The following is a 27991-nucleotide window of genomic DNA, read 5'->3' as shown; positions in this document are numbered from 1 at the left end:
AAATACATAAATGTATCGATGTCATGGTAACAAAAAATTTCTTTATTCGTTGGATACGTACAGCACCTTTCCTGCATCAAAAGAGCAAGCTACATTTCCTTAGTTTTATGGTTTTTGAAAGTTTTTTTTGGGGGGGGGGGTATTTGAGGTTTTTCTTATAAAAACTCTCAAATTAATTTAGAAAGAAAACAATAGGACATACAACAGGTGTGCTTTGGTTCAGACGTTTAAAATACCCACAGAGCCAGAACCCAGTAGTTCAGACCACGTGTTGAAAGAGGCAAAAGGTACAAATCCAAAAACAAAGCGAGACCCAAAAATATGCTTGTAAGACTCGAGACTGTACATGTGGGTTACAAGTTAATGAATAATGATTCAGCCTTGGTACTGTCGGCAACAAAAAACAATATGTGTCATATTTAAAAGGGTACCAAGGCATAAAATCCAGATTGAAATATGGTGGATGAAAATATTTTTAAAAACAGAAACATCTCTCCATTAAGGCTTGGATCAACCAGCTAACAGAGGTGCTGGTGATGTCCCACAGGAGATGATTTGAATTCCATTACAAAATGATTTTCTACTGGAAGAAATGTGTTATGTTATACTGTGGAGAAGAAAATCCAGAATTTTGTCATAGTGATGTGTTTGCATGCTGTCAGTCAGTATACTGTATTTGAGGCCTAATTGTTGGTTAACATGTGTGAAGTTCATTTCACATTACTATTTTGTAGGTTGATTTAGTATTAGCAATTACAAACGATTGACATTAAAAACACAGAATTGTGACAAAATACTTTGATCAGAATAAAAAATAAATTTGGTAAAATAGAGACTTGAAACAAACGAAGGGAAAGATTAAAAGAGATTAAGCCCTTGATTACTGGCTCCAATCATAGACCGACCAACTAGAAGGACACCATGTATCACAAGGTCTGGCGAGATTAGGGAGAATAGAAATCCATCTCACAAACATGATGCAAACACAACATAAAAACGACGGCATTCTGATTTATCAGACCTTATTGCCTCACATTATCCAGAACAGAGTCTGCATCTCAAATGGCACACTTATGACACCCTATTCCTCATCTAGTGCACTACTTTTGATTACAGCCACATAGGACAACTACATAGGGCTCTGGTTAAAAGTAGTGCACCACAGGGAATAGGGTGCCATTGAGACCCAACAGATTATAACACCATCCTAAAAACCAACACCTAAGAGGAACGGGAGGGGATTATTCTTGGACTTTGGCTGCCTCGAAGTTCACCGCCAGTTTCCTGTGTTTCCTCTTGGAGGCAGAGCCGGGGGTGTGACCTTGGCCCGAGGGGTTCTGGCGTGGTGTTTGGGGCGTGGATGGGGTCCCCGCTACCTGGGTGGTCTTTGGGGGTGTGGAGGGGGCCGGGGATAGGGAAGGTTGGGAGTGAGACGGGAATTCACTGCCCGGGGCTTGGTTCCTGGCCGTGTGAGCCGCATTGCAGAACTCCTGGGGCTTCTTGACTGAGGACACGCGCTTCTTAGTGACCTGACAGTAAACGTAGGTTAGTCAGAGGCTAAGATGGTGTGTTACCATGGGAGCACACAAACAAACATAAGAGCTAATCATGGTCATTTCTCTGGGTTAATCTGTGGTGAAATCCCAAAATACTATTAATATGTATCTTTTGGCCGTATAAATGCACTCTTTTGTTGTGAACTATAGAAACAGGTCCTGGAGCTCCTACCTGCAGGGGGACAAACTGGTTGTGTGAGCCGATGGGGACGGAGGGTGCCTGGGGCCGGGCGCCAGGGAAGGTGCCTCCGTAGAAGGGCTGGCCCTGGTGAGGCGGGAGGGGCATGCCCCAGTGTAGGGGACCATACCCCTGAGGAGGCATCAACAGACCACCTGGAGGGAGGGAGAGAGAGAAAGAGAGTGAAACGGTGAAAGGGTTTGGTTCACATCCAGAATTAATTCGTGTCTAAAACCTATCAAGGTGAAAGGGCATTACTGCACCCAGAGAGGTCGTACAGTATAGTATCAATATAGACAACCCACATGACGCCAGGGCTCACCCGATTGACCAAATATGTTAGGGATGGGTCCCATGGGCGCTCCCCTTATCTGTCCGACCCCAGAGAACAGAGGCGGTGGCAGGGGGAACCCAGAACCCACTGAATTCTGAAGGAGACAGAGAGAGAGGGGTTAGAAAACCTACAAATATGGAGACACTTGTCAAATACACACATAACAAAAGAAAGAAAAGGAGGAAACACACAGATATACAGGAAGGACACACCACACTCACAAGGCGCTGCAGGGCGAAAAGAGCTGCTTTCTCTTTGGCTTCGTTTTCGGACTGACACTGGGGACCTTGGACCACCAGACCACTGGAGAGCTTCACCTGGTACACCAGCAGACCCTGGGAGAGAGCGGGATTGTGCTTGAATACGTGCGTGTGTGTGTCTTGTACGCAAGATTGTGTGTGTGTGTATTTGCCTCACCTGTCTGCTGCGCATGAAGGTGAAGTCAGGCGGGGCCATACCCAGGCCCATACAGATCCTGGTCAGCTCTGAGGCCACACTGGGAACCATGGAGGGCTGAGGGGACTGCAGGGGAGAGACTGCTGCTGCTGGGGCTGCGGGTAACACAGAGTCGCCCATCCTCGCCGCTGATGGGGAAGAAGGGAGAAAAAGGGAGGTTTAAGGGTGTAAGGAGGAGAAAGGGAATGAAGAACAACTGGTTTAATATCTGTTGTACAGTATCTCCACTAAATCCCATATCGGTTCACCAACACTATCAGCCGATATTGGATAACCAATATTCAATGAATAGGTGAAAAAAAGGAAATGTCATGCTGATCTCAACACTTAAACATTCTCATGATTTCATTAATGTCACAACGTATGAAATCCTGCTCCAGAGCGCTCAGGACCACAGACTGGGGCGAAGGTTCACCTTCCAACAGGACAACGACCCTAAGCACACAGCCAAGACAACAACGGAATGGCTTCGGGACAGGCCTCAATGTTCTTGAGTGGCCCAGCCAGAGCCCGGACTTGAACCCGATCAAACATCTCTGGAGACCTGAAAATAGCTGTGCAGCGACGCTCCCCATCCAAATTAACAGAGCTTGAGACAATCTGCAGAGAAGAACGGAAGAAACTCCCAAATACAGGTGTGCCAAGCTTGTAGCGCCATACCCAAGACGGCTCGAGGCTGTAAACGCTGCCAAAGGTGCTTCAAAGTACTGAGTAAAGGGTTTGAATACTTAAGTAAATGTGATTAAGTTTTTTAATTTGAATACATTAGCAAAAAATTCTAAAAGCGTGTTTTGCTTTGTCATTATGGGGTCTTGTGTGTAGATTGATGAGGGGGGGAAACAATTTAATCCATTTTAGAATAAGGCTGTAACGTAACAAAATGTGGGAAAAGTAAAGGGGTCTGAATACTTTCCGAGAGCACTGTATATACAAAAGCATGTGGACACCCCTTCAAATGAGTGGATTTGGCTATTTCAGCCACACCAGTTTACGACAGGTGTATAAAATAAAGCACACTTCCATGCAATCTCCATAGATAAACATTGGCAATAGAATGGCCTTACTGATGAGCTCAGCGACTTTCAACGTGGCCTCATCATAGGATGCCACCTTTCCAACAAGCCCTGCTTGAGCTGCCCCGGTCAACTGTAAGTGCTGTTATTGTGAAGAAGAAACAGTGGTGGTAGGCCACACAAGCTCACAGAACGGGACCGCCAAGTGCTGAAGTGTGTAGCATGTAAAAAAAAAAAAAGAAGAAAAAAAAAAGAAGTCTGTCCTCAGTTGCCACACTCACCACCGAGTTTCAAACTGCCTCCGGAAGCAACATCAGAACAAGAACTGTTCGTCTGGGTCTTCATGAAATGGGTTTCCATGGCCGAGCAGCCGCACACAAGCCTAAGATCACAACACCAAGCGTCGGCTGGAGCGTCATTCTATAGCTAGAGGACTCCTGTTATCTCCAAGTGTGATAAGAATAATTTGTTTTGTCTTTATCTGCTGTGGTCGAGTACTGTCTTTTTGCTATCTAAGGCCATCTACTTTAAGTGCTGCGTGAACTGCTGACTGCTCATAATTTACAGATAGTTGTTGACACATCAATCAGGAATTGTCTGCCTTCGACTCTCGCTTTCCCCTCCTTGCCTCTTTGTCCTCACCCTTTCCCAATTCCCTCCAACTCCCAAGGCTTGTCACAATACGCTTGACTTCATCTTTACTAGATGCTGCTTGCCTACTAATCTCACTGCAACCTTCCTCCAGGTCTGTGATCACAACTTAGTTTCCTTTTCTGTCTCCCTTTACTTCAACACTAACCACTCAGCCCCTACGCAGATGGTCATGCGCTGTCGCAATCATCGCTCTCTCTCCCACTACACTCTCTCTCCCTAAATCCTTCTCCCTTCCATCTCCTGATTCTGCCTCTTCAACCCTACTCTCCTCCATTTCCGCATCCTATGACTTGCACTGTCCCCTTTCCTCCCGGCCCGCTCGGCTCTCCCCTCCTGCTCAGTGACTCATTGTGAGCTTACAGAACAGGGCTGCGGACATGGAGGAAAGCTAAACTTTCAGAGGACCTATCATCCTTTCATTCCCTCCTCTCTACCCGCTGCTAAAGCCACATTCTACCACTCTAAATTTCAAGCCTCTGCCTTTTTACCCCTTTTTCTCCCAAATTTCGTGATATCCAATTGGTAATTACAGTCTTGTCCCATCGCTGCAACTCCCGTACGAACTCGGGAGAGGTGAAAGTCGAAAGCCATGCGCCCTCCAAAACACGACCCTGCCAAGCCGCACTGCTTCCTAATACACTACTCGCTTAACCAGGAAGCCAGCCACACCAATGTGTCGGAGGAAACACTGTCCAACTTGCGACCGTGTCAGCGTGCATGCGCCCGGCCCACCACAGGAGTTGCTTAGGCGATGGGGCAAGGACATCCCGGCCAACCAAACCCTCCCCTAACCCAGACGACGCTGGGCCAATTGTGCGCCGCCTCATGGGTCGACACAGCCCGGGATCGAACCCGGGTCTGTAGTGACGCCTCTAGCACTGCAATGCCTGCCGCGCCACTCGGGAGGCACAAGCTTCTGCCTTTAACCCTAGGAAACTCTTTTCCACCTTCTCCTCCCTCCTTAATCCTCGACCCCCTCCACCATCCCTCTCTGCGGCTGACTTTGTCAACCACTTTTTAAAAAAGGTTGACGACATCCGCTACTCATTCACTCAGCCTATTGAGTCCACCGGTCTCACTCACACAGAACTACCCTACTCCTTGACCTCTTTCTCTCCAGATGAAATCCTGCAACTAGTGAGGTCTGGCTGATCAACAACCTGCCTGCTCGACCCCATCCCCTCCTCCAGACCTTCTTCCATTTCTCACTTCCCTCATCAACTCATCCCTGACCACTGGCTGCATCCACTCGGACTTCAAAATGGCCCGAGCTGCTCCCCTCCTACAGAAACCAAAACTCGACTCCTCTGACGTCAAAAACTATAGTCCTGTATCCCTTCTTGACCCTAACCAGTCAGGCTTCAAGACGGATCACTCAACCGAGACTGCTCTTCTCTGTGTCACGGAGGCTCTCCGCACTTCAAAGCTGACTCTCTCTCCTCTGTTCTCATCCTCATAGATCTATCAGCTGCCTTTGACACTGTGAACCTTCAGATCCTCCTCTCCACCCTCTCAGGGCTGGGCGTCTCTGGCGATACACACTCTTGGATTTCATCCTACCTGACAGGCCGCTCCTACCAGGTGACGTGGAGAGGATCTGTGTCTGCACCACATACTCTCACTACTGGTGTCCCCCAGGTCTCAGTTCTATGCCCTCTCCTCTTCTCTCTAAAAACAAAGTCACTCGACTCCGTCATATCCGTCATATCCTCACATGGTCTCTCCTATCATTGCTATGCGGATGACACTCAACTACTTTTCTTCTTCCCCCCCCCGTCTGAAACCCAGGTGGCGACACGGATCTCTGCGTGCCTGACAGATAACTCAACATGAATGTCGGTAAGGCCTGCCTGCTAAAATACCTCTCCATCACAGTTGACAACTCCAGTGTCACTCTCTCAGAGTGCAAAGAACATTGGCGTAACCCTTGACAACACCCTGTCATTCTCGACAAACATCAAAGCAGTGACCCGCTCTTATAGGTTCATGCTCTACAACATCCGTAGAGTACAACCCTACCTCACACAGGAAGCGGCGCAGATTCTAATCCAGGCGCCCTTCCTCTCCCGTCTGGACTACTGCAACTCTCTGTTGGCTGGGCTCCTCGCATGTGCCATCAAACCCCTGCAACTTATCCAGAACGCAGCAGCCCGCCTGGTATTCAACCTTCCAAAGTTCTCTCATGTCACCCCACTCCTCCGCACACTCCAATGGCTTCCAGTTGAAGCTCGCATCCACTACAAGACCATGGTGCTTACCTACGGAACAGGAACTGCCCCTCCCTACCGTCAGGTTGTACTCAAACCCTACACTCCAACCCGAGCACTCCGTTCTGCCACCTCAGGTCTCTTGACCCTCCCACCCCTATGGGAGGGCAGCTCCCGCTCAGCCCAAGCCCTTCTCTGTCCTGGCACCGCAACGGTAGAACCAGCTTCCCCCTGAAGCTAGGCCAGCAGAGTCCCTACCCATCTTCCGAAAACATCTGAAACACTACTTCTTGAAACAGTATCTACAATAATCCTCCTCACCTTGACCCCCTCCCCCAAAAACAATAAAAATAACACGTAACCAGCACTTGCACTTGACCCCCACCCCCCTTTCTAGCTCTGACAACTACGTTTATTAAGGGGAAGTGTACTTCCTATGCCTGTGATGTGGTTGTCCCACCTAGCCATCTTAAGCTAACTGTGGATAAGAGCCTCTGCTAAATGACTAAAATGTCATGTCAATGTAGTGTAAAGCTTGCCGCCATTGGACTCTGGAGCAGTGGAAATGCGTTCTCTGGAGTGATGAATCACGCTTCACCATCTGGCAGTCCAATGGACGTATCTGGGTTTGGCGGATGCCAGTTGAACACAACCTGTCCCAATGCATAGTGCCAACGGTAAAGTTTGATGGAGGAGGAATAATGGTCTGGGGCTGTTTTTCATGGTTCGAGCTAGGCCCCTTAGTTCCAGTGAAGGGAAATCTTAACGCGACAGAATACGACATTCTAGACGATTCTGTGCTTCCAGCTTTGTGGCAACAGATTGTGGAAGGCCCTTTCCTGTTTCAGCATGACAATGCCCCCGTGCACAAAGCCAAGTCCATACAGAAATGGTTTGTCGAGATTGGTGTGGAGAAACTTGACTGGCCTGCACAGAGCCCCGACCTCAACCCCATCGAACACCTTTGAGATGAATTGGAACGACGACTGTGAGCCAGGCCTAATCGTCCAACATCAGTGCCAGACCTCACTAATGCTCGTGGCTGAATGGAAACCAGTTCCCGCAGCAATGTTCTAACATCTAGTGGAAAGCCTTACCAGAAGAGTGGAGGCTGTTATAGAAGCAAAGAGGGGACCAACTCCATATTAATGCCCATGATATTGGAATGAGATGTTTGACGAGCAGGTGTCCACATACATTTGGTCATGTAGTGTATATCGGTATCCATAAGTGTCTCCCCCCAAAAAACATATCAGTCAGGCTCTACTAAACATGTAGCGTTACACATAGTTGAACTCACCCAGTTTCTTGGTGGGTCGTCTCTTGTTCTGCTGCTGTGGGTTGAATGAGGCGGGACTAGTGGAGTCCGGGCCGGCGCCAATGTTCAGCATCTCCTTCAGGGCCAGAGTTCCCTTCTACACACAGAAGAACCAACCAACCACAATTAGCCAACTGACCATACCTAACCAAATCACAACAGGACTACTACAACTACAACCAACCACAAGGGAAGGAGCAGATCATTCTAATTTAAAAGAGTTTGAAGTGGGCCACTATAGAGTAACACCAACCAGTGAGTACTAGTACCCACCATAGCAAATGACTGCGGAGAAAGCGGCTCCTCTGTTTGGCTCGTGGGCTCTTTGGCTGGAGGGGGTGGAGCTGACTCGTTGCCCTTGGAGATCTTCAGGTTGGCGATCAACTCCTCGAACTCTGTCTGCTGGAGACAAGTGGGTAAGATTGTGTGTGTGTGTGTGTGTGTGTGTGTGTGGTGTGCGTCTGTACCTTCTTTGTAGCGTTCTGAGCGGGAAACAGAGAATTGACATCTTCGTTTCTCTTGAGGAGTCTGATACTTCCTACAGGACCCTATAAAACAACATGAAGTTTAACACACACACACACCTCATTCTCCCTCACAGAAGTCATACTTGCACATTGAGATCTTACAACAAAAATAATACAATTATAGTCAATATGCATCTTCATTGAGTTGTATTAGTTGGACTACACTCACAGCCTTCCACTTGTAATAACCAAACCTACACTGAAATCTGCTTTTGCAAAATGCATTTTATTGACTAGTTTCAATTCATTTGTAGTCCTGATTCCTGGCTATGCTGGCGGCTGAGGATGAGGCCTCTGGTCTGCTATTGGTGACGATTGGAGTTGTAGTTCTCCACTACCTGAGCTGCTGGGATCTGTAGTCTCCTGATGGTGGCCTGACAGGGTAACGGCCTCAGAGGTGTCACATGCATGAAAGAACAGACGTGTAAGGTAGTTTATGTAATGATTGTTGCGCTAAATAACTTTTACTGAAGACTTTTGACTTGGATCACGAGGTTTACACAAGCAACTATCCTGCAAGTACTTTGTTAATACAGTCTGAAAAACTGCATTCTTCTCATGAAGGACTGGATGCAGATACTGAGTGGCAGAGTTAAAGAGATAAGGGTACCTTTGCATGGCAGGTTAGAGCTAAAATAATGTAGTGTTTCTAACCTGCTGTCCAGACAAACACTGATCTGAGGTCAGACCCTAAAGTCAGCATCAAAGAGCTGCGACTCAATGTTTAGGGGTGTAACGTTCAATGGTTAGGGATGAAGGGACAGAGGGGTTTTTCAAGTTCAAAGGTTAGGGTTAGATAAAGTAGTGACTCACAGGTTTGGGAGGTTGCGGTTGTTGACTCTGGGGTTGGTTCCTGCCTTGTTGCCCTTGGAACTGCACTTCCTGTCCGGGAGACCCTGTACCCCAGGCAGACTTACCCGACTGGGGACAGACACACACAGAGATGGTGGTCAGGTGACACAGCCACGAACGAGGTTGATCACAACGCGAGTATGGTGACACTTGTACAACCTTATGAATGGACTCACATTGTCTTGTTGCCAGTGAGCTGGTGGTTTCTGGGGCATTCCAGAGCTCTGCAGAGACTGCCACACATTACTGAACTCCTCATCTTTACCCTGCAGTCACACACAGACCGAGAGAGAGAGACAAAATGTAAAAAATATAAAACAATTAGTGTAATTTCCCCAAATTTGAAATCCTTATTCAAGGTCTCAAAGACTTCTCTGATGAGAGTAGGCTACCCGTCCTGTTGGAGGATGCAGAGAGCTGTGGGTTGGCAGCGCACTACATTGCTGCCTACCATAAGATGAGTATCTGACAGACCAACCAATGTCCTCTATGCTTACTGTTATTGTTCAATGTTATTTTGACCCTTGATTACTTTTGTTGCTGTTGTCAATATTGATTATTATTAGTTCAAATATGTTAATATTGTAAATCTCCAAAGTCAGTTTTGGCAATACGTACATTGTTAAGTCATGCCAATAAAGCAAATTGAATTGAGAGAGCGCGAGAGAGAGGCTACACACCACCACACACAAATAAGGTATTGTATACATTAAATCCCACACAAACACACAGAAAGCGACAGAGACAGAGAGAGCAAGCGAGACAGAGAAAGACAGAGACAGAGAAAGAGAGCGACAGAAAGAGAGCGACAGAGAAAGAGAGCGACAGAAAGAGAGCGACAGAAAGAGAGCGACAGAAAGAGAGCGACAGAAAGAGAGCGACAGAAAGAAATTACCTTAGGTTTCGGGCTGGCTTTGTGTGCAGAGTTTTTGTTGCCCTGAGTGTCTGCCCTGAGAATGTTCTGTCTGCCATTCTGCTGCTGAGCGACACAGAGGGAAAGAGGGAGACGGAAAGGTTGACATCAAGACATACAGGAGGGACAGAGAGAAAGGTAGGCAAATGCGAGGAACAGAGATAAACAGTTGGAGGCTATTCATCTTGATCTATGCTGGTTACTCTGGGAGTGGTTAGGCCAGTTGTTTTATGAGGACATGCTCTACTCCAGTCCCAACCTGTGTGGAGATGAAGGGTGATCGCGGTGAGTGGTTCAGCCCGCCCAGCTGTCCTTTGTTGTGTTGGTGGGAGGAGGAAGGCTGGGGCTTGACAACGGCGGTCAGTTTGTGGAAGCCCTGCTCTACACGGCCCCCGTGGCTCAGGTTGATTAAGGCACAGGGAGGCAGCCTGTAGCCACGGCCCGCCGCACTCCTAGAGTAGGAAACACACCAGAGTCAGGCGTGCTACAGTCCCCAGATCCAGGGTCACAACCACACAATAGCCAGTCACAAAAACACAGGTACTTAACGTTAAAAAAAAATAAACGATGTAATAGGAAACATGCGATTGATCGAGGCTTGAAACACTTGACATAGGCCTATATGAAACAGACATGAGGCTGTACCTGATAGTAAGTCCACCAGCAAACTCTTCATCGAAAACAACCTCATACAACACCTCAGCCTCCCGATCAGCTGCCACGGGAGAGAGGTTAAACATCAGTTTAGAGACTGTTCAAAGACTAGAGGCTGACCACATGTGTTGTACAGTGCATTTGGAAAGTATTCAGACCCCTTGACTTTTTCCACATTTTGTTACAGCCTTATTCTAATATGGATTACATAGTTTTTTTCCCCCCTCGTCAATCTACACACAATTCCCCATAACGACAAAGCAAAAACTGGTTTTTAGAATTGTTTGCAAATGAAATAAAACTGAAATATAACATTTACATAAGTATTCAGACCCTTTACTCAGTACTTCGTTGAAGCGCCTTTGGCAGCGATTACATCCTTGAATCTTTTGGGTATGTTGCTACAAGCTTGGCACACCTGTATTTGGGGAGTTCCTCCCCATTCTTCTCTGCAGATCCTCTCAAGCTCTGTCAGGTTGGATGGGGAGTGTCGCTGCACAGCTATTTTCAGGTCTCTACAGAGATGTTCAATCGGGTTCAAGTCCGGGCTCTGGGTGGGCCACTCAAGGACATTTAGAGACTTGTCCCGAAGCTCTTGTGCCGTCTTGGCTGTTAGGGTCGTTGTCCTGTTGGAAGGTGAAACTTCAACCCAGTCTGAGGTCCCGAGTGCTCTGGAGCAGGTTTTCATCATGTATCTCTCTGTACTTTGCTTCATTAAATCTTTCCCTCGATCCTGACTAGTCTCCCAGCCCCTGAAAAACTTCCCCACAGCATGATGCTGCCACCACCATGCTTCACCGTAGGGATGGTGCCAGGTTTCCTCCAGAAGTAACGCTTGGCTTTCAGGCCAAAGAGATCAATCTTGGTTTCATCAGACCAGTGAATCTTGTTTCTCATGGTCTGGGAGTTCTTTAGGTGCCGTTTGGGAAACGCCAAGCGGGCTGAAGAGGGTTAAATCAAGGCCTTATACCTTTAAAAGGGTTAATAAATTATGTTACGATAAACTGTAAGGTCTCCTCTTCAGGAGACGTCTGTGTGTGTGTTAAAACCTGTTTTAACATGGATGGCCCCAACAGTCTCCTGTGACAAACGTGGTTCCCACCGCAGAATAATCAACAATAGGGATGCCCTGACCCCCTTTCCGGATGGTACCAAAGAACCAATCATTACTCGGAAGGTCAACGATCAAGAGGTACCATTTTTAATAGACACTGGAGCTCACACCTCCAGCATTGGATCTACAGGCCAACACCTCGGCCTGGGACTCACATCTAAGTCAGTTAAGACGATGGGAGTCGCTGGGATCTCTCAAAAGCTGTTCTGGACTTAAGATACAACAATTGACCTGGGGGAAGGTAATACTATTACGGCTCCCTTTCTGAACTATCCGGCCACTCCCGTTAGCCTACTGGGTAGACATTTTCCTGATGAAGTCCAACATGATTCTAAGGCCAGGCCTTAGATGTGATGAACCTCTTGATCTCCCTGACGTTACTCTCTTTGTTGACTGCTCTGCCTTTATTGATAGGGAGACTGGTAGGAAACATGCAGGGTTTGGTATAGTCTCACTAGATAAGACATTGTTGATTGAACAGCCCTTGCCTGAACATTGCTCAGCACAACAAGCTGAGCTTCTAGCACTGAAGCATGTCAATTGGGTAGTGGTTTGAAGGTTAACATTTATTCTGACTCTGCATACGCCATTGGCGTTTTCCTGTCTTGGATAGGGGTTTGGAAAGGTAGGGACTTTAACGTGTCTGGGACCCCTATTAAAAACCTTAGACTGAGGCCCTGCTTGAAGCCATGTTGCTTCCAGCCCATTTGACTATTCTTAAGGTCCGAGCCCACACAGGCAACACTGACAGCATCAGTTTAGGTAATGCAGCTGCTGATTCTGCTGCTTCTCACTGCCATACTCATGCTGTTATGCTTTCCTCCCTGTGAACATCTGAAATCACTGATCTGGACCAACACCAGGCTGTGGACGCACTTAATCACCCTTTGTGGGAGTCTAGAGGCTGCTCCAGAGGCCCTGATGGCCTGTGGAGGCAATCGCTCTCTAGCAAACCAGTTCTGCCTCTACCGCTCGTCTCCTCTGTGTGTCGCCTGGCCCAGCCAAGGGGGGAGATGGTTAGACTAATATCTGACACCTTGTTTTGTCCAAATCTGATTGAAATTTGCAAAACACACGTGTATAAAATGTACTACATGCATGCAATACAACATTGGTAAGGGTACCCCCCTGAAACCAGGGAAATTCCCAGCGCCAGCTGGCCCGTAGACCCATTTAGCTATGGATTTCATAGACATGGCTGAGCGAGAGGAAAGAAAGAGATACTGCCTGGTAATAATTGACCGCTTTACCAGGTGGGTCGAAGCATTTCCAACCGTGCACTGTGATGCCAAAACAGTAGTAAAACTTCTGGTAAGGGAAATTATGCCTAGATTTGGTATTCCGGAAGTTCTCGCCGCAGACAATGACACCCATTTCAAAGGAGATTTTTTTTTTTTTTTATCCGTTATTTTACCAGGTAAGTTGACTGAGAACACGTTCTCATTTGCAGCAACGACCTGGGGAATAGTTACAGGGGAGAGGAGGGGGATGAATGAGCCAATTGTAAACTGGGGATTATTAGGTGACCGTGATGGTTGAGGGCCAGATTGGGAATTTAGCCAGGACACCGGGGTTAACACCCCTACTCTTACGATAAGTGCCATGGGATCTTTAATGACCTCAGAGAGTCAGGACACCCGTTTAACGTCCCATCCGAAAGACGGCACCCTACACAGAGCAGTGTCCCCAATCACTGCCCTGGGGCATTGGGATCTTTGTTTAGACCAGATGAAAGAGTGCCTCCTACTGGCCCTCCAACACCACTTCCAGCAGCATCTGGTCTCCCATCCAGGGCCTGACCAGAACCAACCCTGCTTAGCTTCAGAAGCAAGCCAGCAGTGGTATGCAGGGTGGTTGCACAGGTAGCTGCCCAATTGGCGATAGATCAGAAGTTTGTATGTACCACCCACAAAGTAATGGGATTACTGAGAGTGCTAATCAAACCATAAAAAGGGGGGCTTGCCAAAGCATGCCACTCCACAGGGAAGTTATGGGTAGAATGTCTCCCCTTAGTCCTGATGAAAATGTGCAATAGTATAAACCACAGAACAGGGCTTAGCCCACATGAGCTCTTAACTGGCCGTCCAATGAACGTTCCTTTACACAGACCAATGACTCCAAAACTGACTGACCTGACTACACTGGATGATGATTTGAGTAAATATATGAAGGAACTAACCCATGCTGTTAGGTCTTTGTATTCCCAATACAGGAAGGCCCAGGAAGTTCAAGAACAGGCCATTGACATTGGAGAATGGATCAAGCTGAATGTGCACAAGAGAACATGGAACCACCCCAGATGGATGGGCCCATAACAGGTCATCTCAGCAACACCCACAGCAGTGAAGGTCCAGGAGCGTCAGGGGTGGCACCACCTATCACACTGCCAGAAGACGTTCCAACCATCATACCAGATAAGAGTGCACACCCAGACCCAGACGTTGTTACACATGACCACTATGGTCACATTGTTAAAAAGAAAACTTGGGGTAAACCTTTAAGGTACATGTTTTTGGTTGTTCTTATTCTGCACCAGCAGTCTCTGCTCAGAGGAATAGAGATGCAGGGGAACCAATTGAAAACCAGTAATCAATGGGTAAACGTGGTCCAGAACCTGAGTAGATGAGCCACGCCTAGTGGTTCGTATTTAGTCGTTTTGAAAAACCCTCAGTGTCAGAGTGAGTTGTTTGGAGCAATTGTGTTTGGATCAATGGTCGTAGGTGATTGAATTAACAACATCATCTACTCCATGTAGGACCATATGAATTTGACTATTGCTGGTTTTGCCCTTCTTTCAACTGATGTTCAGAATCTTAAAGCTGTTACAGCCAGGCATAGCCTGGCATTAGACTACATCCTAAATAAGGAGGGGGATATTGAAGGGCCCTAAATTCTATTACCCCCCACGGAATGTGTTAGGCTTCTCCCGGACTCTGATACGACAGAGATTTAGAAATAATTAACACAGTTGGCTGACACCTACACCCCCACAGGAAAAAAATCCTAGTTCCCATTTGGGTGGTTGAAAGATAAACTAGGCCAGTTTGGATTTAAGTTGTTTTCCATTTTAGTCCCATTATTGGCCCCCGTGCTTGTTCTGCTGATTTGCATTTGTGCATTCTGTGCAGCTGGCAAATGGGTACTTCATAAGGCTATGCCAGGCATGTTTATGCTTTATGTTCCTCATCCCTCAGAACCTTAATTCTACCCTCAATCTCCTGAGGATTTGCTTGCAATCTAATGCACCTTTTATGGATGATTATTATAATTACTATGCTTGAGTTGCTTTGCTTTTGTTGAGGCCTTGTGGCCTCAAAGGGGTGGAATGAAGAGGGTTAAACCAAGGCCTTATACCTTTTAAAGGGTTAATAAATGATGTTATGATAAACTGTAAGGTCTCCTCTTCAGGAGACCTCGGTGTGTTAAAACCTGTTTTTGAGTGTTGTGACCTTCAGACACTATCAGAAGGCGTCTACGTTCAGACTCCTCCTGTCTGGATCCCACCGTGGTTATCTGGTTTTCTGAGAACACAAGGCTGCCACAGATGAAACCAGCCACCTGTCAGAAGATGCTTACACTCGTTCACATTGTTATGACCCTATACTTGTGACGAAAGGTCAAGTTCCGGTCAAACCCACTTCTGAGCTTTTAATTGCTGATAAGATGGTTACTGCTGTCAGGGGAGGCTAGATTAATTAAAATGTTGTTGCCAGGGAAACTCATGCAAGGAGGACTGGGAGAGGCTCTATGAGTTACAGGATGTCTTAGACACTTTGCAGATCTTGGGGAGAACTACCATATACTGTACTCTGTACCAACTTCTGCCTACAATTGTATTACTAAAGGAGTATTTTAATACTTAAAGAGCCTGTTTCCTTTCCATTACTAAAGTATGTTTGATAATTATACAGACCTGATCATTTGTTGAAGAAATTGACCAACAGGGCTGTCGTGCCTTTTACTGAGGAGTGGCTTCAGTCTGACCACTCTACCATAAAGGCTGATTGGTGGAGTGCTGCAGAGTTGGTTGTCCCATCTCCACAGAGGAACTCTGTCAGAGTGACCATCAGGTTCTTGATCACCTCCCTGACCAAGGCCTTTCTCCCCAGATTGCTCAGTTTGGCCGGGCGGCCAGCTCTAGGAAGAGTCTTGGTGGTTCCAAACTTCTTCCATTTAAGAATAATGGAGGCCACTGTGTTCATGGGGACCTTCAATGCTGCAGAAAAGTGTTGGTACCCTTCCCAGATCTGTGCCTCGACACAATCCTGTCTCTGAGCTCTATGGACAATTCCATCAACCTCATGGCTTGGTTTTTGCTCAAACATGAACTGTCAATTGTGGGACCTTAGATAGACAGGTGTTTACCTTCCCAAATCAAGTCCAATCAATTGAATTTACCAGAGGTGGTCTCCAATCAAGTTGTAGAAACATCTCAAGGATGATCAATATTAACAGGATGCACCTGAGCTCAATTTGGAGTCTCATAGCAAAGGGTCTGAATACTTACACCGTTCAAAAGTTTGGGGTCACTTAGAAATGTCCTTGTTTTTGAAAGGAAATCAAATTTTTTGTCTATTAAAATAACATCAAATTGATCAGAAATACAGTGTAGACATTGTTAATGTTGTAAATGACTATTGTAGCTGGAAATGGATGATTTTTAATGAAATATCTACATGGGTGTACAGAGGCCCATTATCAGCAACCATCACTCCTGTGCTTCAATGTCACGTTGTGTTAGCTAATCCAAGTTTATCATTTTAAAAGGCTAATTGATCATTAGAAAACCCTTTTGCAATTATGTTAGCACAGCTGAAAACTGTTGTTCTGATTAAAGAAGCAATAAAACTGGCCTTCTTTAGACTAGTTGAGTATCTGGAGCATCAGCATTTGTGGATTTGATTACAGGTTCGAAATGGCTAGAAACAAAGAACTTTTTCTGAAACCAATCAGTCTATTCTTGTTCTGAGAAATCAAGGCTATTCCATGCGAGAAATTGCCAAGAAACGGAAGATCTCGTACAACGCTGTGTACTACTCCCTTCACAGAACAGTGCAAACTGGCTCCAACCAGAATAGAAAGAGGAGTGGGAGGCCCCGGCACACAACTGAGCAAGAGGACAAGTACATTGGAGTGTCTAGTTTGAGAAACAGATGCCTCACAAGTCCTCAACTGGCAGCTTAATTTAATAGTACCCGCAAAACCCCAGTCTCAACGTCAACAGTGAAGAGGCGACTCCGGGATGCTGGCCTTCTAGACAGTGTTCCTCTGTCCAGTGTCTGTGTTCTTTTGCCCATCATAATCTTTTCTTTTTATTGGCCAGTCTGAGATATGGCTTTTTCTTTGCAACTCTGCCTAGAAGGCCAGCATCCCGGAGTTGCTTCTTCACTGTTGACTTTGAATCTGGTGTTTTGCGGGTACTATTTTAATGAAGCTGCCAGTTGAGGACTTGTGAGGTGTCTGTTTCTCAATTTAGACACTCCAATGTACTTGTCCTCTTGCTTAATGCTTTTCTTTCAAAAACAAGGACATTTCTACGTGACCCCAAACTTTTTGAACAGTAGTGTACGTAAATAAGGTAGATTTTTATTTATTTATTTATTATAAATTCGCAAACATTTCTAAAAAACGGTTTTTCGCTTCGTCATTATGGGGTATTGCGTGTAGAATAATCAGGGGTGGAAAAAATTTAATAAATTTTAGAATAAAGCTGTAACGTAACAAAATGTGGAAAAAGTCAAGGGGTCTGAATACTTTCCCGAACACACTGTATATGAGAGAAAGAGTGAGTGAGTGAGTGAGTGAGTGAGTGAGTGAGTGAGTGAGTGAGTGAGTGAGTGAGTGAGTGAGTGAGTGAGTGAGTGAGTGTGTGTGTGTGTGTGTGTGTGTGTGTGTGTGTGTGTGTGTGTGTGTGCGTGCGACCACTCACCTGCCTTGATGCCGATGACGGTTCCCCTGAGGCCAAGGGGGACAGAGAAGCTCTCTCTGACGTTGACCACTCGGTCAAACAGGTGGTATTCTGCATCTGGGTCAGGGACCACACCGTGCTGCTGTTCTAAGGGCTGGAGGGAGGGACACACACACACAGGTTAGAGAGGTGTGGAGTTGGAATTTTTGGAACTCTGGCTCCAAACACAGCGCAAGGGTTCAATGTCATTTTCACTCACTCTCCAGAAAAACACACACAACAAAAACCGGAAAGTGACGAACTCACCCTGAAGAGCAAACGTGGCCTCACAGTAACACGTACTTTCTCGCTGCTCTTCTTCACCTGAGAAACAGACGGAGGTAAGAGTCACTACATGAACACTAAAAAAGAAAGTAGATTAGTCACTGACAGTAAAGGAAGGGCTTGTTGAGTAGTAGTCCACATATGCATCCATCTATATTATTAATTGACATAAAAACGAGGGTAGAGGTGATTTACTGATAGGAAAGAAAGCGAGTAGGAGTAGAGATAAATGATCGACAGAGAGATGATTGACGGACAGAACAACTAAATGATTGACGCCCCCCCCACCGAGTTACCTTAGCCTTCAGCACCTCCTCCTCGATCCGCTCCACGATGGCCTTGTCCAGGATCTGCAGATCACATGACGTGCGGGCGATGTCGGCGACTGGGTGGGTCTTCAACCAGGAAGTGATCTCCTTCACCTTCTCCGCGCTGCCCGTAAAACCATCCGCATCACAACTACCATCACCACCATCTTCAGTATTCCTACAACTGTTATGATCTACCTCTGCCTTGTTACATATATTAAATGTCCTCCAAGTGTTTTATATGAGCGTTTAAAGGCCCAATGCAGCTGTTTTCATCTCAATATCAAACCATTTCTAGGTAACATTTCAGTGCCTTACCGTAATAGATTTCCATTAAAATAAATTGTCAAAAAGAGACAAACATTTCTCAAGCAAGTATTTTGGTAGGACAGTCGGAGTGGTCAGACAGGAATTTTTTTTTAAAGTAATTTTGACTACGCTGGGCCTTCAAGAAAACTGAACGCAAGTCTTGAGTAAGTGTTACAAGCATACAGGTTTAACTGTTATGAGTGTATTACAGTGTAAATTATGATTGTTGAGTGCATGAATGTAAGTGTATGAGTGTTACCCGTTCTCGTACTCCGCAGGCCAGATGTCGTCCTCGTAGAAGACATCATCGTGACTGTTCCTGGACACCAGGTCAAACACCTCAGAGAACCTACAGGAGGAGACAATGCAGGTTACACATGCACACAAATAAGAACACATGCACACGTTCGCAGTTTCACACATACAGACAACACAGTTTCATAAATGCAGAGAAAAACACACAAATAAGGATACACACACACACACCTATCCAGGTACTCAGACATCAGCTCCTCCACAGCGTCAGAGTAGAGCCACTCCTTCTCAGTTCTCTTGGTGTAACCTGGCACCTCCTCATTCTTCTTATTGAACTTCAGGTTCAGACCCACGTTAGCCTTCTGCTCCCCGTGGGGACTGAGGGAGGGAGAGCGCGTCACATGGTTAATTAAACCTACACGGCTCTGGTCAAAAGCAGTACACTAAATGGGAAATAGACTTCCATTTGAAATGTGTTCACTCACTTCTTCTTGGATCCTCTGCCGACGAAGATGCTGCCGGAGAATCTGGAGACGAGGTAGCTGGTGATGCCGAGGCGAGAGGCCAGAACGTAGCCGGGACTGTACTTCACACAGTATTTCTACCAGGGAAGGGAGGGAGTAAGCTTAGCAACGGCGCACATGTTTGGTCATGTGGGGCAGGCGAGGAGTGTGAGAGATGTGTCGTTTTGAGAATGACTTACATGCTGGTTCTGTATTAAGGCTTCCATCGGTGGTTCACAGGGCACCGTGAACACCACCCACACTCGTCCCTCTTTGATGACGTCACTAGACTCCTGCACCTGTATGTCCAAGAGCAAATTGTGTTATTGAAAAGGCAAAGATGATATGCAATGCAACAGATTAAGCCGCCCAAAAATGTCTAATACATCACATTAAAAGATTATTTCTCTATATCACATCTAAAAGTGCATACATTTAACGTTTTGTTTTCACAAATATTTATTTGCAAGACTAGATATTCAAATTCAGCAATTCAAATTCAAGGTCACAAAAAGCAGCAAGCCTAAAGCCCTAACGTGTACCAGTACTCTTCAAGAGTCCCCAATACTGATGATTCCAAGTCAATAAGGAAGTGTGTAAGGCTCAGACAGGAAGTAGACACTGGAAGCGGTACAGACCTCTCCCATGGCTCCGTAGTAGGGGTTCCCCACCATGAACACTGTGGTCGTCGGGGGAAACAGCTCCTCCAGGGTCTGGAAGCGAGTCGACGACGAATCAAAGGCCTTGATATCCTGAGAGAGAGAGAGCACAAAGGAGGAGAGAGGAGAGCGAGCGAAAGAGGAAGGAGAGAGAGAAGACTGTGTATATGCGTGTATAGTATGTGTCTTCCTATGTACATTCCTGTGTCTGTACGCGTCTCTGTACGTGTGTGCCTACCTTGACGATGGTCTGGTAGGCGGAGGGCATTATCTGCTTGGACCACTGTTTCTCCAGGTGCACCTGTCCGCTCTGCCCAGGTACATACTTCCTGCCTGTCAGCAGCTGGCCATACAACACCACCGCCGTCTCATTCACCACGATGCCCTTACGCTTACTGAAACTGAGAGGAGAAGAGATTGCAATGTATTTAGGTAAGAAGGAGAGAGGTCTGCCAAAGTCACCCTAGGCCAAGTGGTCTTATCAGCTCTGACCACAATGGGACTTCTTGGTTAAATTAAATAAATGTTAAGGGAAGAAAATACTAAGATAGACACAAAGGAAGGCACTTCTACCAAAGAGGATGCCGAAATCAAACACATACACACGACCTTCACTGAAAAACTCTTACCCTTTGATAACAAAACGTAGGTTTTTAACAAACGGATCCTTACTGCTCAGTGATGCCCTGGACGTCCTTCACCCAGTCCTTCTGCTCCTTGTCACTGAGGTAGGTGACCTTGGTGGGGGGAGGAGAGTCCCGGTCATACAGCTTCTGCACTCCCGCCGGCTCCTCCAGGAAGAACCTGAGAGGGAGGGTTGTGATGGAGAAGAAGGGAAAGGAGTGTTTGAGGTAGACCGATGAATGTCGACAACTACGGTGTACTTCAAAGTAACGGTGGAAAGAGAAGTGAATGAACGGCAGAGCCAGAGGCGTAAAGGGTTTTGAGTGACGGTTCGGGTGTAATAGTGGCATCTATTTTAAGCACGAGTAGAACTGAGCGTGGCTCTTACTTGCTCTCCCCGTCAGACACTGCTACTACCCTGGCCTCCTCTAGGTGGGGCCAGTTGACAAACACAGAGCGACCCAGGACCAGGGCCGCCACATCGCCACACACCTGAGAGAGAGAAACAGCATCTACCGTTTCTGCTCCAGACACAGACCCAACACAGTCATCGGCTCGTCATAGAAACAAGACCGTGTGCGTGCATCTACACTCACGGGTTCCTCTTTGCTACGTGTGATCTCCAGCATCATGTTCTCTCCTCGGCTGCTCTGCTGGAACACCACCACTCCGTGCTTCTTCTTATAGAACTATAAAGACAGAAAAAAAAGCACATCTACATATGAAACGTACACAGAAGTATTCCGATGCTAAGACGGCCAATACACATAATCTCAGTCAATACCGGGGGTGTAAATGCAGCCACGTAAAAAAAAAATCTCCTGGTTTCAAATGGGATCTCAGTTCAGAGGGGTTTGTACTACGGCGTGAGATTGAAGAGCGAGCTAAACGTTGGTCGACTCTCGAGTTCAAATCGAGATAGCCGTTGACATGACCTGGGCTCACCTTTTTAGCCAGGTACATTTCTATGGCAACGAACCCTTCAGAGCTAACCTGCTCTGTGGCAGGCTATTTATTCTGAATGAAGTGTTTGGGCCGCGAGGCGAGGACCAATCCAATTTGGCTCCCTCTTGCAAAGAGTACGTCATCGTTCCGTCCTTCTCCGGACCATATCGTTCTACACATTTAGTAACGAACGGATGCATTTGAAACCACGCGATAAGTATTCTAGAGGGGGAAAAAAAGCCCGTACATTGATAAACACACCGAAGACCATAAACAACACTTGTAAAAAAGACAGCACTTCCAATAGCCCATTTCCCAACATAGCCTGCTGAATTTGCAGGGTAACTTCTCTTTCATTGTGATTTTCAGGCAAAATTTAAATGTGACACCGACTCGCCCACGGATTGACGTTCTAGCCTCGTCTCAATAAAGAGTTCATTGTTCGACTAGTCGCGTGCGACATAATGGAACGTGAAGCTAACTGAAGCTGGCTAGCTTTAGAAAATACCCAAAACAGATCTAGCTTGTATACCTCTCCGGCCACACTTCCGAGGGCTTGGATTAATGAGTGACCGTTTACGTTACTAGATCGTGAGCTTGCAGCATCTTTATTGACAAATCATCTTGGGACTGTTGGCCACCTGTGCCTTGTGTGATGACTGACTGTGGGGTGTGATTAGTGGCAGAACGCTGTCAGCATGTTTCGTGAACAGAGACACAGCACATGATATTATCATGTTCCATTTTATTATACGTTTTGTGTTGCTCTCGGATCACGTGTTTCCGATTCACACTCCGTTGTTGTCTCATTGCCTGCCGGCCCGTCTATTGTACCTTGTGTCTGATGTGCTGCAGGGTGGGGAAGCCGAGGAAGTAGAGCTGGCTGCTGTTGTCGCTGCGCCCCACGTGGCTCAACGACACGTGCCACGCGTCCATGGGAACCGATGTCACCCTGGAAACCACCAATCACGTTACAGTATCTTAGCCTCGTGGAAGTAGTGTGTTCAGTGTGTGTGTGTGTGCGTTCAGCATGTGTCTCACCTGACATGGCAGTGCATGATGTTGGGGAACAGTTCAGACAGGGTGGAGGTGTAAGGGTAGTCTAGCTCAGCGTGGTAGCTGTACACAGCACACTCTGTGTGGCAGTTTCGGGCCTTCTCAGCCTTGGTCATGTGATCGTTATAAGGCTCCATCGCAGCGAGCAAACATCTCTGGAAAGGAAAACACGCAGATAAATAAGTAACGTCAGAATAAACAGACACATGGGGATGAAGTAGGTCACTGAATGATGTCTGTGAGCACCTCGTCGATGAAGGGGATGAGCACCACTGCCTCCCACTCCTGCTGTTTCCCGTTGAGGTCCGTCTTGAAGTCCAGAGGGTAATACTCAATGATGCTAGAATTCTCTGATGTCATCAGGTGCTGTGGACAGAACGGAGGTATCGGAAGCGGGTGTGTTATGAGAAAGTGTGCATGTCATAGGTCGCCACAATGCTACTAAGCAGGTCTGTGTGTGTGTGTTACCCTGTAGCTCTGGGGAGGCAGGTCTGTATGTGTGTGTTACCCTGTAGCTCTGGGGAAGCAGGTCTTTGCTAGCAGCGGGCAGGACTCCCAGTAGTTGCTGGAAGGGCATGAAAGGCTTGCCCATGTCAAAGGTCAACTTCAGATGGGCTATGTTCCTCACATCTGACAGGAACGGGGCATAGTGGTGAGGGTAATACCTAGGACAGAGGGAGGTTTTAGTACACGCGTGCACAGAAAGACATGGAGACAGAGAGGGACATACATAAGGACAGAGAGAGAAAGACAGAGACAGACAGACAGACAGACAGAGACAGACAGACAGACAGACAGAGACAGACAGACAGAGACAGACAGACAGACAGACAGAGAGACAGAGAGACAGAGAGACAGAGAGACAGAGAGACACTCACCAGCTCCAGGACTGGACTCCATGGTAATAGTAATGCAGGATCCACTGGATTCCCTCCACATAGCACAACGCCTGATTTGCTAGAAACTCACTGAAAACAATACAAAAAACAAAAGTTTAAATGAGTGTCGTGCTCTGCAATGCCATTGTCTTTAGTTTTAAACTAGAAAAATCATACAAGTTCAGCTCCGTTTTTGGGGAAACAAACTTTTCTAAGAGCATTTCAGGATCCTTCGAGGTAGAAGGAAAATATTTTGAGAATTTTGGGGGAGACATTGGGAGAAGGTGAGATATACTAACTCTGAGACCACCTCCACTCCCATCTTGGTCATGTAGTAGGTGCGTTTGTACTGTCTGAACTCCGCCTCAAACATGTCCTCTTCTTCACCATCCTCCTCAAAACCCCTACCAGGGGCTCTGTCCTTCCCGCCATCCAGCGTAGTTAGATGCAGAGAGTCCTGCAAACACACAGACATTGAATATGGATTTCTAGACACGCATCTGTATTTGTAGGATCTCTGCGTGTGCATTGCAGGCGCATGTCTCACCAGGTCTTTCTTCCTGGCGTCCTTGCTGTGAGCCTCCTCTGCTGCCCGTCCCGCGGCCTCGTTCAGGTACTTGTTGCCCACCTTACTCTCAAACCACTTGAGATCCACAAACACCTCGTTGAAGTGCTCCCTGTCAAACTGGGGCAGAGGAAGAGAGCGGGAAAAGGGGATAAAGAGGAAGGGACGAAGAGAGAGAGAGATTGCAAAACAGGTATCAGAGAGAGAAAGAGAGCGAGACATGCGTCACAATCAGAAATGCATGGTAATTAAATAATTCCACTGATTGTGGATGTTTACTGGTCTCTCCCACCTCGGACAGTTTCTCCAGGTACTTCTCAAAGTTGCCCAGGTTCAGGTGGCCATTCTCATTCAAGTACCCTTCATGGGTCAAATATAAAGAAGCGAATCAATTTCTCCAGCCGGTACGCAAATAAAATGTTTTGTGTGGAAGAAAGGCTGGAAGACGTTGTATGTGTGGATTGTGTGTTGTCTGAGTACGGTGTGTGAGTGTTCTCACCTCCCAGCGTTGGCAGCACACTGATGTAGGTGCGGTAGAGGAGAGGCAGGGCGTCTTGGTTGATGTGAAGATGAGGAAGGTGAGGGATGAAGTCATTTCCAACCAGGAAGCCCATTAGGATCCAGTCATCGATGATTCGCTCCAGGTCGTACTCAAACGAGATCTTGTTCTGTTAAACAACCAATCGTCAGACATCTTACTGTGAGGACCAACCAAACATTTGACATTGTTATTCAAACCATTCATAGAGAATTGCTACTGTGTGTTAGTCACTTATCGGTAAGCAAGTAGATATGCATCTACTGTACTGGTCACACTGAAGCAGAAATGTATTCTGTGGGAGTATGGGTTTGTCTTACCTTAACTTCAGAGAACTCGTAGTCTATGTACTCCCTAAATAGTGACAGGTGCAGTAGATGGAAGGTTGTCTCCTCTGGAGCTGTTATTCTGCAGGAGGGGAATACATACATATAACTCGGTCTCTCACACACACACACACTCCGCTCTCTCTTGCACACTAGACACACCTCTTCTGGTTTTTCTTCCCTCCAAAGCGGACCTCTTCTCTGAGTAGGGAGAAGTGTGGCTCGTGGCTGGTCAGACCTAACATCATCTGTAGTAGAAAAAGAGACTGTAGTTAACACAACACACCTTCATTAATACTAATGAAACAACAGTAGAATTCTGTCACGGTAATTGACTGATTACAGCAAGGGGTGTCAAACTCATTTTGCCCCGGTGGCCGCATTCTGACTTCAATTTGGTCTTCATTTCTATACAATTTCGATTTGGTTTTAGTCACTTAAAGTATATTAAGTTTATCCCCCTCCCCAAAATATAATACAAATATATTAGTATTTTTTTACTCAAACCATCTGCAGGCCGGATTGGACCCCCTTGCGGGCCAGATCTGATTTGCTAGCCGTATGTTGGACACCCCTGGATTACAGACATACATAGACATTCACATCTGCCACCATATACACATCTCCTTGATGTCACACACACACACACACACACACACACACACACACACACACACACACACACACCGTATCTCCCAAACCCACGGGCCACCCACCAGGTCAGCGTCCAGGCCATAGAGACAGTGGCGTGTGTTTGGGTCATGGCCTGGCTCAGAGTTTTCCCTGCGGATAAACTCCATGATCTTGTGTTCTCCTTCTCCTGGAGTCTGGGAGGGAAACAGAGGGTCACAGACAGTTACAACGCATGTACAGTCAACGTCACTCATTCACATATCAAATCTAATCAAACAAAATGTGCACACTGACACACACGCCGTGTCCCCAGCCCTCACCTCGTGTCCGGAAAGGTAGACGTTGACTCCTTTCCAGGCATTATCTGTGGATAGCTTGCTGTTGACAAAGTACTTGAGCTGCTCCTGTAGCCTGGCCATGAAGTCCGTCCCTACAGGAGAGACATGATGGGTCGTATTCAGTAGGCACCAAACTGAAGAACAGACTAAAACAGGAGGGACTATCTGAACCCCTAGGAATTGGATGAGAGGTATGAGTGGACAGATTGGTGGAGAAGTGATGATTTGTGTAGGAGGCTACATACCAGGTGTGATGCAGTTGGAGTCAAAGCGGGCCTCAGAAGGTAAGACCTCTCCTTTCTCAAGGGCTTTCTTTATCTTGTCCTCTGCTTCTTTGGCCGACCTTCACGAGAAACATATACGTGATTGATTGGTTGATTGAGTTACGACATTGCGTGATCCATCGCTATGCCACTCGGTCACAGACACAGCACATAAAGTACAAAGGCAGTTGTTATCATCATGATCTTTACCTGAATCTCCTGCCTCTCTGCTGGTTCATCTTGGCCCGGGGAGCCACTCCGTCCACGGCCATGAAGAACACCTTCCTGGGCTTGATGATCCTGAACAGCACCTCCAGGTAGTGGAAGATGTCCGCAAAGATCTTCTCCTCCGAGATACGGAAGTGGACGTCCTCGTCGTTGGGGTGGGAGCACTGGTGGATGATGCCATTCATATCCAGGTAGAGGTTGTCAAACTCTGGGATCTTTAGGAGAGAGGTAAAAGGGGGTGTCAGAGCAGTCGGCCCATCTGTCTGTCTACTATCCATATAAGAAGGCAATAGCATCAATACTTTAATAATGGAGGGAGTGTGTTCATGAGTTGAGGATTTAAACAAAATGATCTAGTGGGATTGATTGGAAACAGATATGGACTCTTGTTTCAGAAAGTTGCAGAGTTAAAATTCAGGGTTATTTTGGAAAGCAACACGTAGTCGTGTAGCTAACCCACATCCACCCATCAGAACGTGCACAACTCAGGGAGTCCAACCGATACAGACTCCCGACAGAGTTCGACTTTGGACTCTGTGGTCAATATTCCACTAATGCATATTGTACACCTGCCAATAAATGTGAGCTAATCAGGCAATAGTGATCTCGGTAGTAAAACTGTTACATCTGGTCAACGACTACAATATTTGTTTTTCAGAATAACGTTCTATTTACTTGACAAACCAAACAAAGCATAAACTCAACTCCGCCTCGATAAAGAGAACAGAATTGAGAGTTCCTCAGCTAAACTAATATAGGCCTGCCTTATTCACTAGGCTATTTGTTATGATATCTAACTGAAGCTGATAGCAAGTAGTAGTAGCACGCAAACTAGCTAACTAGTTAGCTACCTAGAAGGTAAATTGAGTCAAACACTAAATTAGTTGGTAAATATTACTGTACCGTCAGTTAGCTAGCTGTATGTGTATTTGTAACTACAATAACACGTTGTTTTATTTAGCTATGACCATAATAATCATAGCTATGAGTAGCGCGTACAGGCAGAGTGGAAACATCGATACGTGAAGGTGAAACTGTTATGGGCCTGCTATATTTAGCTTGATAGCTTGACTAGTTACCTGCAACAGTAATATTCGCTTGCTAGGTAGCAAAAAAGTAGGCTATGGATATCATACCTGATGTTCCTTGACAACTTCACTCAGGCATGGGTATCTTTCAGAAATCCATCGGTAGAATTTCGGCACTCCCATCTTGACCACAAACTGTTTATTTTGGGTTAAATTAATACAAATGCAAGGGTATAAGAGATGCGTAAAGTAACATGAGAAGTTGCTTTTGCTACTGGGGGTTCCGTTCGGTAGAATGTAACTGTACAGCCAGTAAAGCAGTCCGGGTGGAATCAATGACGTAATAACCTAAATGCCAGCTCTCAAACAGAAAATAGTAACATTATCCCATGTAGGCCTACTCTGTGACTGATTAGCTAGTATTTTAACAACTATTAATAAAACACCCTATATAAAAAAAAGTCTAACAAATATGGCCTTTGTTTTTCTTGTCGTTTGGCGCTTTCAATTCTGTGCAATCATTTAAA

The 27991-nt window shown here is 46.4% G+C and overlaps 1 protein-coding gene across 4 annotated transcripts; it reads right to left on the bottom strand.

The window, feature by feature from the left end:
- Positions 1-21: 21 nt before the first annotated feature.
- On the bottom strand, positions 22-27985 carry LOC139550928 (5'-3' exoribonuclease 1-like). Of its 4 annotated transcripts, none has more exons than XM_071362201.1 (41): positions 27573-27985; positions 26419-26651; positions 26191-26288; positions 25928-26037; positions 25691-25801; positions 25137-25222; positions 24969-25056; positions 24610-24778; positions 24403-24470; positions 24093-24230; positions 23845-24002; positions 23546-23635; positions 23176-23332; positions 22914-23033; positions 22653-22822; positions 22446-22563; positions 21263-21355; positions 21055-21158; positions 20715-20846; positions 20281-20443; positions 20022-20135; positions 19584-19682; positions 19366-19481; positions 19112-19258; positions 18885-18974; positions 18305-18440; positions 17991-18047; positions 17706-17838; positions 10654-10723; positions 10268-10460; positions 9991-10074; positions 9272-9361; positions 9057-9164; positions 8184-8264; positions 7990-8118; positions 7699-7813; positions 2486-2652; positions 2290-2403; positions 2057-2162; positions 1729-1889; positions 22-1529 (listed from the first exon to the last, which is right to left on the bottom strand). In XM_071362201.1, exons 1-41 carry the CDS (start codon positions 27645-27647, stop codon positions 1242-1244), a joined length of 5079 nt encoding a protein of 1692 aa, XP_071218302.1. In that variant the 5' UTR covers positions 27648-27985; the 3' UTR covers positions 22-1241. The 4 variants fall into 4 exon arrangements, with proteins under 4 accessions (XP_071218302.1, XP_071218305.1, XP_071218303.1 ...); XM_071362204.1 differs by having other exon boundaries at positions 7990-8115; XM_071362202.1 differs by having other exon boundaries at positions 9991-10071.
- Positions 27986-27991: the final 6 nt, after the last annotated feature.

The sequence above is a fragment of the Salvelinus alpinus genome, chromosome 23 (genome assembly GCF_045679555.1).
Source record: "Salvelinus alpinus chromosome 23, SLU_Salpinus.1, whole genome shotgun sequence".
In the NCBI taxonomy this organism is placed as follows: domain Eukaryota; kingdom Metazoa; phylum Chordata; class Actinopteri; order Salmoniformes; family Salmonidae; genus Salvelinus; species Salvelinus alpinus.
Note: the sequence above shows the minus strand (reverse complement) of the source record. Positions and strands in the feature narration are given on the sequence as shown.